The 20,352-nt window shown below is 54.4% G+C and overlaps 1 protein-coding gene and 1 long non-coding RNA gene across 2 annotated transcripts; both read right to left on the bottom strand.

Moving 5' to 3' along the window:
* Positions 1 to 889: 889 nt before the first annotated feature.
* On the bottom strand, positions 890 to 14,194 carry DRC1 (dynein regulatory complex subunit 1). The gene is made up of 17 exons (XM_061461117.1): positions 14,045 to 14,194; positions 12,674 to 12,764; positions 11,531 to 11,643; positions 9,753 to 9,936; positions 9,016 to 9,153; positions 8,200 to 8,286; positions 7,489 to 7,611; positions 4,739 to 4,878; positions 4,285 to 4,419; positions 3,930 to 4,159; positions 3,387 to 3,559; positions 2,929 to 3,018; positions 2,421 to 2,507; positions 1,919 to 2,082; positions 1,382 to 1,543; positions 1,173 to 1,275; positions 890 to 1,052 (listed from the first exon to the last, which is right to left on the bottom strand). The coding sequence occupies exons 1-17, from the start codon at positions 14,191 to 14,193 to the stop codon at positions 996 to 998; spliced, it is 2,226 nt and encodes a 741-aa protein (XP_061317101.1). The 5' UTR covers position 14,194; the 3' UTR covers positions 890 to 995.
* A 4,352-nt stretch (positions 14,195 to 18,546) lies between these two features.
* LOC133273490 (uncharacterized) lies at positions 18,547 to 20,151 on the bottom strand. Its single transcript, XR_009744839.1, has 4 exons — positions 20,068 to 20,151; positions 19,795 to 19,980; positions 19,266 to 19,498; positions 18,547 to 18,737 (listed from the first exon to the last, which is right to left on the bottom strand). It is a non-coding gene; the product is annotated as an uncharacterized LOC133273490 (long non-coding RNA).
* Positions 20,152 to 20,352: the final 201 nt, after the last annotated feature.

Genomic DNA, 20,352 nt, shown 5'->3' on the forward strand with positions numbered 1-20,352 from the left:
GGACTCCAGAGCTGGATGCAGGACTGCAGGTGGAACATCCCCTGACTCCTTGATTGGGGATTGCCTTGGCAATTCTGGGAGCCCAGCAGACCAAGATGTGCTGGGTGGTGTCTGCTGCTCTCCTGCCCCATCCCTGCCTCCCCTGCCCCAAAACCCTTTTCCTGTCCTCCACCCTCACACTCTTGGCATTTTTATTTGAATTCCTGCCCCATGGATCCTGCTGTACCCCAGGGGTGCAGACAGCAAGCCATCCCACAGGATCACCGGCCCTTGGAGATGGCTGGATCCCTCATGGGGACCAGGAGAAAGGTGAAAACAATTCAAGGACAGCAAAAAAAAAGTCAATACAGTGTTACTCTGCTCTGGTATGAGAAACTGCATGTGCTGTGTTAGCACTCAGCACGGGAGTCAAGGCTAAAGATAAAGTCTGTACTGGGAATGAGATAGAACTGGTGTGAACCAGGGGGGTGGCCTGACTGATGCAAGGTGGCCACACCAAAATGCAGAATTTGGGTACAGATGTAGCAGCCCTGAGACCACTGAGGGAAAAATAATTGGGAGTGGATTGTTTGGGGGTATTCTGGGGGGGGGAAGAGATGTTGGGGCAGTAAAAGGAAAAGTAGGGAATAAGGTGTAAGAACAGGTAAAAGAAGGTGAGCTCTGCCAAAGCCAGGACACAGCAGTGGGATGCTGACCCTTGGGAGGTGCAGGGTCCTGGCTTGGGCTGCATGGAGAGAAGGGACGACACTGACCACATGGCTTTGTAGCATAAGTGATATGGGAAAAGCTTTCCCACAGTGCCATGAGTCCCCTGGATTGGGGTTATGCTTGGCTGTGGCTCCCCAGCATCTTTGGAGGCAAGCAGGGCGCTCAGGATTCACACACAAACTGCCGGGTTTGTGAAGGGTTTATTAGCCCTGGCCCCAGACACAGCTTCAGCTCCGGGCAGAGAAAAGATGTGGCCTGGCCCTGGGCACTCACTGTGTTTCCCCAGGTCAGGACAGGTTCACATCCATCCACTGTGTGGGAGGGCAGATCAGTTTGCTGTTCAACTGTAGGGAAAATCTCCCTGAGCCTGACAGCGATGGGCTCTGGGCAGTGGCCCCATGTCTGGGAGCACTGTGTGGGGCACACAGCATGGGGTGGATGAAAGAGGGGGATAATGCACTCACCCCAGAGCTGACGTACTTCTCCAGCAACCGGCACAGCTCTGAGTTCTGCTGCTGAAGGATGCCTGCTTCGGTGACCAGGATGGCCCTCCGCCTGAGGACCTCACTGAGCAAGGAGGGCAGAGGGTTGGTGGTGGTGCCAGCCCCACTGTGGTTTCCCCAGCCACACCACCAGCCTGCCCTGTCCCCAGCAGTCATTGCCAGGCACTCACTAATAGTCCTCCAGTGCTGCTGCCAGCGCATCCCACAGCTTCAGCGTCGTCTCGGGGATAACATGTGCCACAGCTTCCCAGTATTCCCCATCCTTGGAGCTGTCCCGTACCTGTAGCACCTCCTTATCCTTGTCTTTTTTCTTCTCCTCCCCCTTCCTCTGCCTGGGGGACAGAGAACAAAGCCCTGGGGCTCAGCTCCTCATTGGAGAGGAATAGCCCCTCAGCTGCCCTGAGCACCACTGCCATCATCACATGGATGAGCATGACCCCACAGCTGGTACCTGCCTGCTCCAGGGCTTTGCTTCCCTCCCCCTGCTGCTGCTCATCTCCTGCCTCGTCATCCCCAGTCATCCCTCACACAGGCACTGCCTGTACCCCTGCCTTGGTGGGACCCTCCTCACCCCTCTGTAATCTTGCAGGACAGGCAGGGGGAAGCTCTCACTGCAGCCAGGGCAATGCAGTCCACCCAGAGCCCCTGCTGTGCCCCAGCCCAGCTCCCTCCTAGTGACAACTGCCCCGCTCTGCCCATAGTCCTACCTCAACTTGTCAAAGTCCCGCACAAACGCTTTCAGGATCTTTAGGACATCATCAGTGTGGATGTGCACAGATGGGAGCGAGCTCTGAGGGGATTTGTCCCTCTGGGTGCCAGATCCATCATCCTCTCTGCTCTCAGCTGGATCTCCACCTGGGCTGTTCTGGCTCTGGAGGGAAGGCCAGCAAGTTGGGCACAGTGCCTTGACCACCTCCTCCTCCCCAAGAGCCACCTTCCCCCTGAAAGCTCCAGCTGCCCATAGCCTTGTGCCTTGGCAAATTTAGGGAGCTGATGCAAAAATTCATGTGCAAGAGGCTCTATTTGGCCAAAACAGAAGATTACATCCCCTCAGCCCTGGCATGTTCAACTCGCTTGTCCCATCATAGAGAAACATTTCAGGGTCAACACCCTCTTCCCTCTCTCTGCCCTCCCTGGGTGTTCAGATGTTCTGCTCCTCCTTCCCGGAACACCTGGGCTCTTCCCCACTGCTGCCCCTGGTGGTCCCACCTGGCTCGCAGCCACCTCCTGGGATTTGTACTTCAGGAAAAAGTCCAGCAGCTGGTACAGGTCATCCTCACTGTTGATTCCGATGGCCTGGGGAGGCAGAGGAACCAGGTCAGCCTCCCCCTGAGACATCACGGGAGGTGGAGTGGAACAAAGAGCATCTCCCAGGAGCAGAGGGTACCCCTCCGGCGATGCCACTCAAGGCAGGAGCGAGTGGTAAGAAGGGGATAGTGTGGGACAGCTGGGGCTATCTGTGGATGGGAGAGTCTGAGGACAGTTTGGAGGGGCCCTGGAGATGTCCAATTCGTCAGCAGGACGGCCTTGAGTTGAGAAGCATCCAGCCACAGTGCTTCACACCCTCTCACAGTGCTCCTCTCCCCTTGTTGCCCCAGAGTACTCCCAGAAGCCCAGCCTGACCTCACTGGAGGGGCTGAGACTCCTACACCCCATGGACATGGGGCAGAGAGCTTTCCCTTCCCTGCAGCCCCTGATGGGCCAAGCCACAGCTCACCTCAAAGATGTAGTCGAGCTTTATGAGGATGCGGTTGTGCCTCTCCAGCGCTTTCAAGGGCTTCAGCAGCTTGTTCTCAATGAGGAAATCCTAGGGAGACAGGCAAGAGAAGAGGGTGCAGAGAAACAGTGAGTGTCTCTGCCCCTGCCCAGAGGCCAGCCCATGCAATGCTATAGCTGTGTCATCTCTGTGGTGGCAAGCTGAGCAGGGAGAGTGGGCAGCAGGCAGGCACTGTGAAGCTGGGCAGGGCCAGGGGGCTCTGGAACAGACACCTGGAGACCCTCTTCCAGCCCCTGGGGCAGCTCTCTGACAACAGGCTGCTTGGCACAGCAAGGCAGTGCCATGCAGAAGCCTTCATCCCAAGACATGGAGCTCAGAAGAGATCCCCTACAAGCTGGAACAAGCAGGGGACGATATGGCCGCTCCCTGACCAAGGCACGTGCTACATCATCACGCACCAACTCTTTGCTCACGAGCTCCAGGATCCTCTTAGCAGTCTTCTTTGAGATATTTCCCAGGGCTGTGACTCTGCCCTCAACCTTCACTGTGTCTTCTTTTCCCCCTTCACTGCTGCCCACTTCTTCTTTCTCCTCTCTCCCTTCCTCTTCTTGTCCTTCCCCAGAGCTGCCCTCTGAAACATGGAGAAAGAAGGACGAACAAACGCCTTTATGCTTTGACTGTGCTCCCCAGTCACATCATTGCAGGAGTCATCAGGGAAATCACAATTATTCCCTGTGACTTGAAAAGTGCCCCAAAGAACCTGGGACACAATCTCTGGTCAGCTTGTCCAGAACTGGGAACACTGAGCTAAAGTACAGCACGAAGATCCTCACATTGCTTTGGCATGAGCCAGCTCAGGGCTGGGCACAGCCTCTGCTTGGGCTCAAAATGTCACCTCCTACCTTGCAATGGCAAGGACAGGAGTAACAGAAGGAGATATCACGGAGGAAGGTGAGGCTCTCCCACTGCTACAAGGGTGACAAGGGCACTGTGCATCCCACCTGTCAGGACCTCTGCAGCCAGCTTGGTCGCCCTCCTCTTCACCTTATAATGCCCAAGGGGGCCGACATTGTTCAGGAACCAGTAATGAGGCTCTTCCCAGGGCAGCCCCAGCTGTTGGGTGTGTATGATGTGATCTGCATCGAGGGCTTTCCGCATCAGGCCTTTGGCTTCTGCCTCATTCATAAGCCAGACCTCCATGAACTTCTCGGCATTGGCGACAGCAAACTGCCTGTGCAGAAGGGAGATGGCCCATGGAAGCAGGCTCCATGCCTCAGAACGATGAGTTGGCTCCCCCTGCACCTCACTTAGGTGCTCTGAGGCTTTGTCATGGATGGATGCCCACGCACACCCCACCTCATCCTCCTCTGCACATCCTTGCACCGCACTCTGATGCTCTCGCAGTCGACCGCCATGCTCTGTTTCTCCTCTCTGAATTGCTTCTCTCGGTTGGCCAGTTTTATTTTCAGGTTATTGAGCAAGCTGTGGAGCCTATGGAGGGACAGCAAAGCTGGGCACCCCAAAGAGGCACTTCTGGGCATACCCAGCTTGTATGAAAGCTTTGGGACTTGAGGCTGTTTATCTACTAGCAATGACTCAGTGACAAGGCCTGAGTGACCTTGATGCAGCTGGCCATGGCCAGCCTATTCCAAGTGTGCTGGGGATGACCCTGCCCTGGGCTAACCCCTGCCCGGGGATGGGTTGGGACAGAGCTTGTTGGCCTGTGCTAGGTGACAGGCTCCCCAAAAACTGGCCCAGGGGAGGTGATAGCTGGTAAGCCAGAGCCCACCTTCCAGGGATGTTTTTTTACCGGTTGAGCTTCCTCTTCTGTTTTGCTCTGATGATGGTGTTCTCCTCATCCCGCTTCCTAAGCACTTGAAGGTTGAACTCCAGCTTCTCCTGGTTCAGGCGATAAACAGCTTTCATCTGCTGGAGCTGCCTCTCCAGGTTCTGACATTCCAGAAAACATGAGAACAAGTTGTGCCATAAGCAAAGGCCACACTGAAGCCTGGATCCTACTGATCCTACGTCTCCAAACCCCATCTTCCCACACACATTTTCCCAGCTGATGTGGCATCCCTCATGTGTGAGTGGTGATGTTGGCTGTCCATCAGTACAAGCTACAGGGCCATGTCTGGGGAAGGGAGAACAGACATGTTTTATCCAACTTGCACTCAGTGGAGCACTAATTCTGGGCTCTCTCTTCAATGCAGATGCTGATTTGTATGTCAGTTTTAAGGATTGCATGTCTCTCAATTAACCAAGAGGCTCAGAAGTTATTTGGCAAGCTGGAGGAAAGGACACACAGGACTGCCTGTGCTCCAGGTCTTAATGAAACCAGAACAAAACAAGCAAAGCATCTGTTTTGGCAGCATCACACTGCATAGCCTGGACACAGGACAGAGGCAGTGAGTTCTGCTCCCTTTGCTCCACAGGTGCAATGGAGGAGACATCTGCAATGGAGGAGACATCTCTCTCAGCTTCCCAGCACCTTGTTTGCTTGACAGCTGATAGAAAGGAAGAGCCACTTCATGGGCTGATTGTTATAGTCTCCTGGGGCTGCTCTGGGCTGGGAGGTATCGCACCCTGCCAATGAACTGCTCTCTGACAGCTCTACAGGTCACTTTGAAATGAGCTCAAGGGGCACAGTGGCATCACAGGCAGAATGACTGCATGGATGGGTGAGAGGTGGTGTGGTTTAATTCATCAGTGTGTTTTCCAGGTGCAAAAGGAGGCAGGAGTCTGAAAAAAATCTCATAATACTGTGCTTTACTGAGGAGCCTATAAGGACTTCTTCCACATTAGGAAGTGACTGGTATGAAGCTCCTGCATGCCCCTAAATTACAGCATCAGCTACAGGCTTGGTTGTGCACAGCAGTCTGCACAGCAGAGATACCCAGCAGGGTCTCTCTAGGCCCAGGGACATCTCCGAGGGCAGATAAAGAGTCCTGAGTGGTAGGCTAGAAGCAGGCAAGACACTGGTACCCAAGTTAGCTGGCTTGGTGCTCTCCCGGGTAGCCCTACTTACAACAGAGAGTGTACACGCAGCCTGAGAAGACACCCAGAAGCTGTCCCACCTGGTTAGGATCAGTGCTTGACTGAAGAAAAGATGGAGGTAAATCCCAGCAGGGCCAAGGGACCTCCTCCTTATAGCAGATGGAGGAAAGCCATGGCCCAACCCCTGTATTTAAAATGCTGATTCCCATCTAGTGAAACTGGTGAGTATTCAATAACCCTCAAACCACAGACTTCATTGTTAGGTATTAGCTAAACTTCTGCTTCAGAGATACCTCAGGATAATGATACCACAGGTTAGTCAGGAAAATAGGTACTTCCAACTTCTCTTTTCTTCTGAAGGGAACCAGGAGGGTGTGTAGCTCCTCCCTCTGCCCCAAAGAGAGAAAACTTCACCAAATCAGTCCTAGCAGAAGTTGACTTCAGCTGTTCCTAAAACCATGTATCACAGAGCAGCAAATCAAGGTCACAGTCACTCTTGCTGACCAAGCCCTTGCCACTTTCCTAGCTTGAAATTTCAAACCAAACTCTGAATGCCAATTTAAATCTTTCCTACCAAAACTCAACCCCATTACTTTTTCCTGCATTTACAGAGGACACGTATCTGTAGATATCTCCCTACAGAACTCTTTCCCAGCCTAAGCAGCAACTTTTTCTTAGGGGTCATTTGTCTGCTTGGTCTGTTCTAGACAATCTCACCTGTTCCCAAGGATGTTGTCAAACCTGGACAAGGACACATAGATATAAGGAAGAATAATTCCCTCCCCTGCCTTACAGATAAACCCTCCTACAACTACAGCTAAAGGCAGCAGGTGCCTTTTTCAATAGCTCCCCATCACCATCTGTGAACCTTGATCTCCAGCACGCTGCTAGTTACACACTCTGTCACTTCCAGGTTATCAACATGAAGAACCCACAGTCAGGACTGTCCCCCCGGGACATGCCCTTTCAGGCTGACAGGGACCTTGAAACAGTAATATTTCACCTGCAGTTGTGCAAAACCTTCCAGACATCAACCCTTGCCTGTGTTTCCCTAGGCTTCCTAGGAGGACTGTGCTCTTCTATAGCATGCCCTCTTACCTGAGTATGGGCAAACTCATTACAGCTCTCACACCACGTGGGCTTCAAGGGCATTAGAGATGGCTAGATGTCAGAGAAAAAGCTCACACCTCCTAGGCCAAGACCCTGACAAAGGAGGAAATTGGGCTGATCTGAAATGATGTAGTGTCAGGACAGTCGCACAATTTGATCTTCCTCTCAATCATGATGTCAGAAGTAAACCCCTTGACTTTCTCAGATGTTTTATACACCTAGTTCAGGTGCTACAGACCTCTGAGAGCCAAGGGCAGAGGGACACTATGGTATAGGATCCATGGAGAGAACAGCAGCTCACTCACCCTGTTGACACAGGCCTGGACTGTGCACACTGAAGAGCTGAGGTGACCAGATACCAGCTGCAGCTTTCATACCAGAGCCAGCTACACACAGAAAAGCCCAGGGAGATCTGATCCACTGCCACATGGCACACACCAGCCTCTTCTGTACCTCTGCATCGTTCTCCAGCTGCATCTTCATGGTGTTATACTCCTCCTCATCCTGCACCCGCAGCTGGCTCAACTGTTTCTCAAACTCTTCCACCTTCCTCATGCGGGCACTGAGGTATTCCATCTATGGGCAAAAGGAGAATGTTGTTTATCAACAGTGACAACTTCCTCCTGTGATCAGTTCCTTTGGGTAGCCTAAAGCAAGGTCGTGCATGGATAATTCCCCTGCAGAGAAGGCTGAAAAACTGCGTCTTTGCTCCCCACACTCCTGAGGGACAGGCTGCTTCCATATGGGCAGCAGCTATGGGGAACTGAGGCTGTTTAGCCTGAAGAAAATGAGGCTCAGGGGAGGCCTTACCACTCTCTACAACTGCCTGACAGGAGGTTGTAGTGAGGTGGGGTCAGTCTCTTCTCCCAAGTAACAAGCAATAGGACAAGAGGTAACGGCCTCAAGTTGCAGCAGAGAAGGTTTAGATTGGATATTAGGAAAAATTTCTTCCCTGAAAGGGCTGTCAAGCAGTGGAAGAGGATGCCCAGGGCAGTGGTGGAGTCACCATCCCTGGAGGAAGTTAAAAGATGTACAGATGTAGCACTCAAGAACATGGTTTACTGGTGCTCTTGGCAGTGCTCGGTTAACATTTGGGCTTAAGGATCTTAAAAGTGTTTTCCAGCCTAAACTATTGAGTGATTCTAAATCCCACATGGACCTTACCTCCTGTGCATTGTGGGCCTGGATGGCTTCCTCCCATTTCTTCCTGTTGCTGTCCAGCAGCTCTCTCCGTTCCTCCTCAAAAGCTTTCTGTGAAGAAGACAGAGCCCTTCACCATCATGTTGGCACCATTCGTTGCCAATTTTCACTAATCCAGGCCAGCAGCTTCCAGGAGAGGATTGGCTGCAGATTGCTGCTGCTGTCTGATGAACAAACACTGGCCTGATGTCTCCATAACAGGAGACCTCCCTCTGCAAACCCAAGGGGACTGCTGCTATCAGCCACCCGGAGCTGGGAGGGATGCTCTGGGTGGTGGGTAGCAATGTCAGCTCACTGGAAATCATTGCTTGGTAATCAGCAGTGAAGCTGGATCAGGCAGCCATTTGATTCCACCTTACAAGACATTGAATGGAGAAGGATGCCCTCACTCAGCAACAAGTGCAGGTTTGATCTGTGAGGTGGGACTTTGTGCTCTGCAGAAGGTAAGACTAAAGAACCACAATAGTACTTTCTGGCTTTTAGAGACATGAATAACCAGCCATCAAGCAGCAGCAGTTTTCGTACATGACTGAGTTGCTCTGCACTGAACCACAGTCATTCACAGCACGGTATAAACCAGCCCCTCAGCACTCAGCACCATTCAGTACTCTTGCTTGGCCAGATTTCAGCCTCATTCACCAAGACATCAGCCATGCTGCTCTGCACAGTAGTCAACCCAGCCAGTGCAATGAGCCTGAGATCTTTTTGACATAGGTATGGAGAAGTAAGCGGCTGCAGGCTTTGTTGTTGGGCTCTTCCTCCACCATATGAACTGGATACCTCAATCTGTAGGAAGTTATGATGGTAAGTTTTCACCATGGTCCTGATCTGTTCCTCCATTCTCTTCAAAAGCAAGTGGATATCATCTGACTGCTTCTTAATGGCCTGCACATATTGCTCATCTTTGTTTTTCAGCTCCTGGAGGAGAAGAGTGGATGCTGAAATCAGAGAGAAGGATTTGACCAGGAATCCTCAGGGGATAACTGAAAGGGTAGGACCCAGATGGGTCCTACTAGGTAGGGCAGGACTCTGTCTTTTCCAAATAAGAGGTGTTAAGAGCAAAGAGCCAGAGAGGGGAGGAAAGACAGATCATCACTGCCAAAGGTCCAGGTGAGATGGAGTGAGAGGTGACAGATGTTGCAAACACACCACTCCTTCTCTGAGGGCAAGAGAACCTGATGTGGGAATGCCTTTTTCCCCTCTACAAAACCACTCCCCCTCTCTGCTCATGTGCCTTTTATTTTTGTCGTGTAATTTGGGCCCCGCCAGCTTGTCATACTTCTGCCAGTGTCCTGTGTGTCTGTCCCTGTGCACTGCACATCGCTAGAGCACTCATGTCAGGACACTGGCACTGCAACTCGTGACACGATTTCAACTCAAAGAAACTGACACTGCACAGACCCCAGCCACCTGCTGGCGAATTGAAGATCCAGACACTGGGATGCTTTAGAATAATATCCTCCAGAGCCTGAACCCTCCCCAGCCTTGGAGCTGCTCCTGCCTGGTCCCCATGCTACCTGCTGCAGTTCACTGATGAGCTTGTTCTTCTGCTCCAGAAGCAGCACACACAGCTGCTGCTGTTGGTTCAGCAGCTGCCACAGATCCTGTGGGATCGTCATGTCCTTGGCCAAGGCCCACTTGGAGGTGATCTCCGCAAACTTCTGTGCGCTAGACTTGGCTTCATTCTCCAGCTTCTGCATCCTGCATGTAATAAGGAGTACATGGCAAATGGGGAGCTGGGGCAGGGCAGCAAGTGCTTAAGACATGGTTTGGTGGCCCAGCCTACAGGAGCACTTTTTCCTGCATAACCCAGTTTGAACTCAAAATGGCCTCAAGATGCCAGTGGAACAGCAGCTTTCTTGCAAGTGCTTGTTAGAGCTGGGATCCTGCATGCCCTTCTCTTCAGACAGGCATTTCTCCAGCTCTGCCCTTACCCAAGGGAGAAAAGGCTGAGGAGCTCAGCTCAAGCAGCAGTCACCTTTGTAAGAAGCACTACTGCTTCTGCCAAGCAAGCTGTCTCTGGGCAAGAGGAGATGGACAAGCAGTGCCAAACAGCCTCCCAGCTACTTCTAGACTTGGTAGTCAAACTATGCAGAGACCATACTCCAGCTAAAGCCAGACGGTGCTGAACAGCCAGCAAAACTCATTCCTCTTCTGGAGACACCATTCAATGTGCTCTGTGAATGGCTTTTGGCTCAGGCTGAACAGCGGCCACTATCTTTGCCACCCTCAGATTTGCTCTACGGGCAGTTCCTGGACACGGCACCTGTTTCCTTAATGAGATTCCCACGGGGAAGCGCACTGAGCAAGGGACATGCATCCTGCTACAGCCAGCCTTCCACAAACTGCTCCTACAGTGCCCTCCAAAGGCAGCGGGAGCGAGGACTCAGGGTTTCCTAGCTGATCGAGTCCTGGGGACAGGGCTGAAAGAGCCCGTCCCTTGGAGGCTGCCCAGCTCCTCTGGTGAAGCAGGGCAGGTTTGCCCAGGAAAGCACACAGAGATGATCAGAGAATAATCGAGGCTGGAAGGGCTTCAGGAAATCACCAGCCGCCGGTCACAGCAGGATTAACTTCAGTGTCAGAGCAGGTTGTGCAGGGCCTTGTCCAGGCATGTACTGAATATCTGCAAGGAAGATCTCTACAGTATCAGGGGGCCCTGACCCAGCATCTGACCACCCTCACCACAAAGACCTTAATATCCAGTTCACCAAATGAGCACATCCTCACATTCTTCCCCCTCCTCACATACGTCCTGATGTGGCTGTCCCAGCCCATTCCCTTGCTATGGCTAATAACTACCTCTACCTCCATGACTGGAGGGCAGCCTCCGGAAAAAGGCCACCTCTTAGCACAACAGTAGCACGTTCTCCACCATGGTTTCACCTCCAGGCTCAGGAGACCTGTTCAGCAAGGAACACTCAAAGGCAAATGTGCATATGCTTCTGGAGCAAGGAGGACCACAAATAGACGGTAAAGGCTCCTGGGATGAAAAGTTGAGAACCAGCTGTGTTTCTGCAACTCTGGAGCTGAAGATGTGATGGGTTTGTAGGACACTGGTAACCAGGCATCCATAGTACTGCAGTGCCAGCTGGGGAAGCCACCAGCCTTGACCCTCAGAGCTCTGTAAAGATCGCGCTGTGGCAGGTAGGACCTGGAGGCTCTTTGCCTCAGTTTTCCTTATAAACATAAACTCAGTGTAGCCCTGATTGCTGAGTGCTCCTGGATGACCAAGAAAGCTGCACCACATCTGCACTGCTCCTTCCCAACAGTGCAGACCCACCACACAGTCTCATACCTCTGCAGCTTCAGATCTTCATTCTCTGCCCTCCTCTGCGTCTCCCTCAAGTCAGCAGCCACCTGGATATTTGTCACCATCTGCATGCTCTCAAATTGCAGCTTGGCCAGCCTCTGTGAAGTAGGTGGTACACATCTCACACACAGGCACCTGAGCTCTGGAGGAAAGCATACTGAGGGAACTCTTGCTATGCCCACCCAGGGTCTGGCTCCTGTCCACATGCTGAGGTGCCTGTGTGGACCCATAGGCCCTGTCTTATCATGCTATGGCAGTATTGATGAGCACAGCAAGGACCTGCTGGAGCCAGTCCAGAGGAGGCCACAAAGATACTCTGAGGGCTGAAGTACCTCTGCTATGGAGACAGGCTGAGAGAGCTGGGCTTGTTCAGCCAGGAGATGAGAAGGCTCTGGGGGAGACCTTAGAGCAGCTTCCAGTGCCTAAAGGGGCTGACAAGAAAGCTGGAGAAGGGCTTTAGACAGGGGTCTGTAGGGAAAGGACAAGCGGGAATGGTTTTAAACTGACAGAAGGGAAATTGAGATGAGCTCTTAGGAAGAAGTTCTTCTCTGTGAGGGTGGTGAGGCCCTGGCACAGGTTGCCCAGAGAAGCTGTGGCTGCCCCATCCCTGGCAGTGTTCAAGGCCAGGTTGGACGGGGCTTGGAGCAACCTGGTCTAGTGGAAGGTGTCCCTGCCTGTGGCAGGGGTTGGGACTGGATGAGCTTTAAGGTCCCTTCCAACCCAAAGCATTCTCTCATTCTGTGACTTCAATGCACCCATGGGTCCTCCCTCTCCTGCAAAGCCTTCCAGGCCATCAGCACAGAGGAATGTGCACAGAGCACCTTCTTGGTTTGCTTCTCTTGCATATTTAGATGGGTCAGGGGTGTTGTGCTGAGGTTTGGATGCATGATGTCAGTCCCAGATTGTACCAATATATGGATTGTTTGTCACAGGAAAATTGTATCCCCAGGATCCAGCCCAAGAATCAGCCTCAACCCAGTCCTGAGGAGTTTCTTTCCCTGCTTCTTCTCACCTTCTCACATAAATGCTGCTGCATAACTCTGAGCACCACACAAAGCTAAAAGTAGGGTAAAGCCAAATTTCTAGTGATCAGGGCCCCAGGAAGACCTTCCTGCCCTACTGCCGCACCTGCCGGCTCTCCTCAATCTGCTGGTGGCTCTTTCTCTGCTCTTCCTTCTTCTCTACTACCTTTGGCTCCAGCTCTTCTCCAAGGGCCTCTCTGGGCAGAAAAGGGAAAAAGACAGGACATTTTGAACCAGAACCATCTTCCTAATGCTCAGACTTGGCCTTGGACCTGGGATCCCAGCCCAGACAGCACAGTTCAGTGCAGGTTTAGTCCCAGGCCAGTCCCCACAGCTGCAGAAAGGAGACACAAAAGGGTGGGACAGCCCTCAGAGGGAAAACAGGCTCTGAGCTTCCCTTTCTGAAGCCGGGAGGGGAGCCCATGGCTGGCTACTGCACAGGGCTTGGGGGTCCCAGTTTCCCCTGTTTGCTTCCCAGAGGGAGGAGAGCAGGGGGCAGAGACTACCTGGGGAGGTGGGAGGGGTGGCCCTTGTTCAGCCATGAAGACAGCCAGCTTCTGTCTGGTGCCATTTCAGCATTGGCATGGATCCCACACTAGATCCTTGGGCTCAATTTGACCTTTAAGAAAGGGTCTGGGACTGGAAAGGGGGAAATAAGCCTGTTGGAATGGGGGTGTATGTCAGTGACCTAGGTCTGTTTTGGCCCCATGGTGTGGTAACAGGGTCGGCAGGCACTTTCCTAGAGTTCACTAGGCTGTGGAGGGGGTGGTGGGTTCAGACCTGGTTTGGGGAAAGGTGTGCTTCATTGCTGGTGCATCCCAGATTGGGACTCACAGATTGCGGATGCCATGGGTCTGGTGCTGATTTGGCCACAGGGGCAGAGTGTCCGTGACAGGACCATGTCTTGGGGAAGGGTTATTGCTGCCCTAGAGATAGGCTGGGGACACAACAGGGATATCCGCTAATTTGAGCTGAGCTGGGATTGGAGGCATAGCCTCTGACCTCCTGCCATTTGGCAGGGCATGCAGAATGCCTCTGAGTGGTCCAGGGTTCAGAGTGGTCCCTGACCCAAGGCCGGTTTTGGGAGAGATCCTGCATCCCATGAGAGCTGGTAAGGCCACGTCAGGCCCCTGCCCTCTCAGTTTGTGCCCCAGTGTTGGTGTGGGCAGGGGATGTTCTGAGCCGTGGGGATGGTCTCTGAGCCAGTGCTGGTGCTCAGTGGGTTTGGGTGACTGGGACTCCCCCCAGTATGGGTGAGGGATGGGGAACTGGCACTCCTTTGGAGCCGGGGACATCAAGCCCAGTGCCAGCTGGTGGAAGAGGAGATCACCTACGACCAGACGCTGGCCTGGGAGGAAGGTGCGGGACGCGGTGCCGGTTTAGGGCACGGAGGCGCCAGGACCCGGCTCTGATTTAGGGCGAGACAGCGGGGGGTGCAGCCGCCATAACCGCGGTGGAATCGGGCCCCATTTCTCACCGGCGCTTGGCATCGAGGCGGGCAGCGATGCGGCGCTGGCGAGCGGCGATGCGCTCCTCGGGACCAGGGCCGGGGTCGGTGCCGCCAGGGCCCTGTCCCGGGTCCCGCCATCCCGGCGCCGCAGCCTCCGCGCCCGCTCCGCGCTTCATCCCGCACAGGTAGGCCGCAGCTGCCGAGACCGCTCACCCGCGTCCTGCCGTCGCCAGGCAACGCCCGCACCGCGCATGCGCACCTGTCCCGGCTCGGCTCGCCTCGCTCAGAGGGCGCTGTCGCGCATGCGCGCTGCCGTCGTGGTGCTGAGGCAGCGGGGATGGTGTAGGGGAGGGTCCTGGGTGTCATGGGGCAGGAGATGGGTCTTGGGGCAGGTGAGGGGTCTCGGGGCAGTTATCGCTGCTGGAACGTGGCCGCCGGGTTGTCCAGAGGCACCACCGCGGTCCTGTGTGCCCTGCGCCGCACTGCTGGTTTGGTCCTGTGTGCCCTGCGCCTCTGGCAGCACCCACCCTCAGGGACACCCGTGCCCATGGACACCTGTGAAGCGATCCTCGCCGCTTGCCGGCGACATGAGATAAAGCTCACGGCCAACCACGCAAATCAAACCCATGCCCAGTGTATAACGTAAGGCAAGGTTCATTGGAGCCTTTGGCAGATTGATTACGTCAGAGCCTTGAAGCATTCCAGTGGGGAACAGTATGTCTTGATAGACGTAGTGTTGGGATTGTCTATGGCTACAGCTTCAGTACTGCCACCAGAGATGAGACGGTCAAGGCTTTGTGAGAATGGTTCAGTGTTCTCCCATGCCCACAGCCCCTGGGTGATGATCTCCAGAAAAGCCCATAGGGCCCCATTGCTGGTGGAAGGCATTTGGACTGGGAAAATAGGGGTTCCCTGTGCACTTCTCCAAGCAGACTTCCAGCATCCTCAAGGGACTTCTCTGCTGCTGCTGGGCCTCCTCTTGCGTTCCTCCTCTGGGGGTCCACTCATGGCTTTAGTCCTAGAGAAGTGAGGCGGGAGGATGACATCAATCCCAAGGCTGTGCATCCCTCACTGGGGATGAGTGATGATGAATGGAGAGGTGCCCGGTGGTTACTGTGGGGCTCTCAAGCTGCAAGTCTCGGAGCCCAGAAATGAGGAGGAAGCAGGGCTCTGGGATAGCTGGGGTTACATGCCAGCCCCTCTCAGGGAGGGGACGAGGCACAGAACAGCCCCAGTGCCTATGTCCCCCTGCCAGCACTGTCCCTGATACCCTTGTAGCCGTGGAGGGCATTGCCCACCTGTTCATTCAATAAATAAAGAGCTCTCAGGCATGTTTTAAGGATGTTACTGGTTTACTCTGGTAAAGGCCTAGTTTCACCATGAGTTATCCACGTAGGTCTTGCATTCCTGAGGAAAGTGCTCATGGCTGCTCTTCGGGGATCTCTGCTGCTGAGGGCCTCCAGAGGTGACCATCCTAGCAGAGCACAAGGCACTCGAGGACTCCTTGGTCCTGTGGCTGCGCAGGGAACAAACCAGCCTGGCCTCTGCTTCCCCTCTGGGCAGGATGGGGGCAGGCAGGCAGCAAGGTCCTGCAGCCACTGGTGGTGCTGGTGGCACCTGCAGGAGGGACATTTCTGCAACCTGAGCCAGGCTGTCATCAGGGGGTCTGAAATAGTCCAGCAGCTCCTGGACTTCCTCACTGAAGTCCACCATCTCCCTGGCCCCAAAACAGACACATGCCCACATGCACCTCACCTGTACCTTCTGCAGGTCTTGGGCAGCCACTGCTGGAACTCTGGGCTGCTTCGAACAGGGAAGACACAGTGACTTCTCTGTTCTCTATGGGGGGGGGCCCAGCAGAGCCAAGGCTCTTCTTGGCTACTCTTGAAGAGAGAAGGGAGGCAAGGAGGGACACCAGGGCTCCGTTTGTCCCCCAGCAGGACCCCCGGGGTAGGGAGGCTCCTCAGAGCCCCAGGCTGGGGGCAGAGGGGGGCCCTGAGGTGCAAACAGGGGCCCTGAGCAAAGGGCTACCCTTGAGCTGTGGCATGGGCATCTCCCGGACTTCCCTGGCATTAACCCTCTCCCCCTGCAAGCCCTTCAGGATTCCACCTTCCTTGGCCCCTTCCACACATCGGGGCCCTGTGCCTCCTCCTGGATCTGTGCCGGATCCTGCATCTCCACTTGCTTTCCCTCCCAGCAGTACTGCGTGTGCACAGGAAGCACTGCCTCCAGGCAGAGGGGCGGCTGAGGAGGTTGATGGTCTCCTGGCTCAGTGCACACAGAAACCCTGTGGCTGTCAGCTTGACCATCCATCTCCAGAGGGGCCAGAGGGACAACACCTTGCAGGGAGTCAACACTTTAGTGTCAGTCCCATTTCAGAGCCCCATCCAATCCAGAAGTCAGGGAGAAGCCATCACATCCCTCACCTCCATCCCAATGCTCCCAGGCTACACTATATCACTGTACAGAAACACCTGAACACCACAGCTTTGATGGCTGCCCAAGACAGTCCTGTTCTGTCCACATCCCTCCCTCCATGCTTTTCCCACACCACATCCTTGTTTCTAAATTGGAGATGAAAATCTGAGGGGTGGACTGCGGAAGATCAGGGGACAGCACACCGATTAATGTAATCAAGAGCTGAGCTTTATTTGCACAAAATCCATGCCTTTTATAGTATTTCTTACATGCACTTACAGTGATTTGGCATATTATGATTGGATACATGTCTTGAAGACCCTTAGTGACTAACATATAATTGGTTAAGCACAGGTGTGAGAACTTGACCTCGAAAGCTTGCCAACAGTCCACAGTTCTCATAACTCAGTGAATTCCAGCTTCTTCTTATCTTGCTTGCTTAAGCTTCCTTGGGCCTCTCATGGTCTTGCTGTATCTTTCAGGATTATTCAGAGTTTATGTACCAATTATCCTTTCTCCTGTGAGAACACTGCCTCCACAATGGACCACCTGGTGGATAAAAAACTGGTTGGATGGCCATACACTTGAGAGTTGTGGTCAATTGCTCAATGTCCAACTAAAGACGGATAACAAGTGGTGTCTCTCAGGGGTTGGTGTTGGGCCTGATCCTGTTCAACATCTTTGTTGTTGACATGGAGAGTGGGATTGATGTGCCCTCACCAAGTATGCCAACAACACTGTGGGTCAGTTGATAACGCTGGAGGGAAGGAATGCCATCCAGAGGGACCTTGACATAACTCAGAGGTGGGTTGATGCCAACCTCATGAAGTTTAACCACGCCAAGTGCAAGGTTCTGCACCTGGGTTGGAGCAGTCCCAGGCACAGCTACAGATTGGGCAGAGAAGAGATTCAGAGCAGCCCTGAGGAGAAGGACTTGGGGGTGTTGGTCAATGAGAAAATGAACATGAGCCAGCTTCAGTGTGCACTTGCAGCCCAGAAAGCCAACCGTATCCTGGGCTGCATCAAAAGGAGCGTGACCAGCAGGTCGAAGGAGGTGATCCTGCCCCTCTACTCTGCTCTTGTGAGACCTCACTTGGAGTATTGTGTGCAGTTCTGGTGCCCTCAGCATAAAAAGGACATGGAACTGTTGGAACAAGTCCAGAGGAGGCCACAAGGATGATCAGGGGACTGGAGCACCTCCCATATGAAGATAGGCTGAGAAAGTTGGGGCTGTTCAGCCTGGAGAAGAGAAGGCTGTGTGGAGACCTCATAGCAGCCTTCCAGTATCTGAAGGGGGCCTACAAGGATGGTGGAGAGGGACTCTTCATTAGGGACTGTAGTGATAGGACAAGGGGTGATGGGTTAAAACTTAAAGAGAGGAAGTTCAGGTTGGGTATAAGGAAGAAGTTCTTTATTGTGAAGGTGGTGAGGCACTGGAACGAGTTGCCCAGAGAAGTGGTAAATGCTCATCCCTGGCAGTGCTCAAGGCCAGGTTGGACAGAGCGTTGGGCAATATGGTCTGTTGTGAGGCATCCCTGCCCATGGCAGGGGGGGTGGAACTGGATGATCTTAAGGTGCTTTCCAACTCTAGGTATCCTGTGATTCTGTGCTGTGCTCACCCTGCCCACGACAGCTCCACCTGCTCTCTCTGAGCTTCTCACAGGTTCACTGGCCTGGCATTGAACTGATTGACAGGCTGATACCGGAGCTTGGATGGCATTGCCTGCTCCCCATCCGTGGTGCCTGTGGGTGCTGAGCCCCCTGAGCTGGCCAAAATGCTGCTTTGCACGCTCTTCTTCAGTTTGGCCTAGAGCTCCCTGAAGCACTGCACCCTGAGCCCCTGGTCCAGGCCATTGTAGTCCACAGAGGGCAGGGGCTCCATGGCAGCTCTGTGCAGCCAGGCCAGGGCCGGAGGGGAGGGTGCCCATGCCCACAGGCGCTGGCACAATGTGGGGTCCACGCTGGGGAGGGTAGCACTGCTGGTATTGCCCCCTTGGGTGTGCTGCGGAGCCCCTGCATTCTGCCTGGCCGGTCTTGAGTGTGCTGCCAGTGTCCCCTGGTCATTGAGGTCGAAGAATGATGCCTGCAAGTCCTCGCCATCCCCAGGGCACCGCTATCCAGAATATTCTGCAGCTCATCCAGCAGGTCAAGGTAGATTTGGGTGAAGTTCAGGGACTCCACCAGGGATCTGGCAATGGAAGGCTGGTTCCTGAGGAGCTCTGCACCAAGATCTCCACCTTCATCCGTGGATCCTGTCCTGTACTGGTGTCCCCTTGCAGGGGCAGCATCCCCAGCATGGGTTCTGTGGGGGGAATAATGGCTGGCTGTGGGGCCCAGCATCTTCTCTCTGCCTTCTCCTGAGTGGCTTGGTGAGCTCCAGCTCACCCTGGGGTGCTCTGGCTCAGGTGGGGTCGTGGGGATGCTCAGGACAAGTCCAGCCCAGCAGCATGAGATGAAGAGCAAGGGGCCAGGCACTTGGCAGCCAGAGGTTGAGCACAGAGAGGGGCACAAGGGCCACCAGTGGGCTCTGCAGGAAGGGGTGCAGTGGGTGTCAGCAGCAGCAGTGCCCTGGAGACCTGGCATCTCTGCAGAGCTTTTCCCTGGCCCTCCCCAAGCCACCAGCCTCTTCCCTTGCCCCCCAAGCTCTTCCCTTCCTCGGCTTCTTCAGGGGATCAGGGCTGACCCCAAGACCTGGTTCTGTGCTGGGTCCTGCCCTTGCCCACCTGTTGCCTCCCCTGGCAATTGCACGGTCAGAGGGACCCACATGTGGGGTTCCCCAGACAGGGGTCCAGTATGGGGCTGCCCCCGCAAAGGGAAGGGCTTTGCTTACTTAGCCTTCAGGTTCTCCTTAGACCCCTGGTGCCATCCCTCACGATGAAGGCTCCTGGGAAAGGAGGAGGCAGAGGGAGAATGAGCAATGGCAGCCTTTGCGGGGCCTCCTGGTGCAACGGTATCTCTGGGCTAGGAGCCCCTGCAGAGCCGGCGCAGCTCTGGGATGGGGTTGCTCACCTACTGGGTTCTTCCTCCTCAGCTTTTCCAACTCCACTTCCTGGCAAAGGTTCCCTGCTCCCAGAAAGAGTGCCTGGGGTTATTGTGGGGTGTCTCCGATGAGCCAGGAGGGCCCCTGCATGGCAAACAGGGACCCTGGGAAGGGTAAGCGGAGTCATGGGCACAGGAGTGTCCATGGCCGCAAGCCTGGTGCCTGAGCAGAAGCTGCTCGGTGGCTCTGGAGCAGGGGCCTGGCTTGGGTGGGCAGCAGCCACTGTTCACTGCTCCCTCCCAGCACCCCACGGATGGGCCTTGTCCTGGGCTAACCCTGCCCTGAGAGGGCTTGGGGTGGTACCAGGGTGGACACCTACCTTGTACTTGCACTTGGGCCAACAGGACATGAGGGTGCTCACACACACTGCAGCCAACAAGCCAGTGGCACAGGGCAGCACGAGCATGCAGAGGACCCAAAGGCTCAGGGTTGCCGTCAAGATCAGCAACACCAATTTCCACTCCTCCATCATTAACATGGACTTCCAGCATCTGCTCCAGAAGCTCTACACAACAGGGGGTCAATCGGGGAGGCCAGGGAGACCCTCCGAGGCGAGGAGAGGCTGGGGTGACACTAAGCACACTGCTCCGACCTTCTTGTGTTCTTTTCCTGCCATCCCTCACAGTGTCCAGTTGCTCGCTGGCTTATACACTGTCAAAGGGACACCTGAGTCTCCCCAAAACCTCCTATGGTACAGGCCATGTTTGTGATGCATATTTGTGGGGAGTGGGCTGGGATGATCCCTCTGGGCTACCCACCTCCACTTCAAGGCCATCCCACAACTCCCATTGCAAGGGTTCTCACTGGCCAGGGGCACCTGAAGGTAAGGATGGGAGATGGTTAGGCCAACTCATCTCAACGGTTTTTTAGTGCAATT

This window comes from Pezoporus flaviventris, unplaced genomic scaffold (assembly GCF_033815535.1).
Source record: "Pezoporus flaviventris isolate CSIRO_AGI_PZ_B2104156 unplaced genomic scaffold, CSIRO_AGI_Pfla_v1 ptg000031l, whole genome shotgun sequence".
In the NCBI taxonomy this organism is placed as follows: domain Eukaryota; kingdom Metazoa; phylum Chordata; class Aves; order Psittaciformes; family Psittacidae; genus Pezoporus; species Pezoporus flaviventris.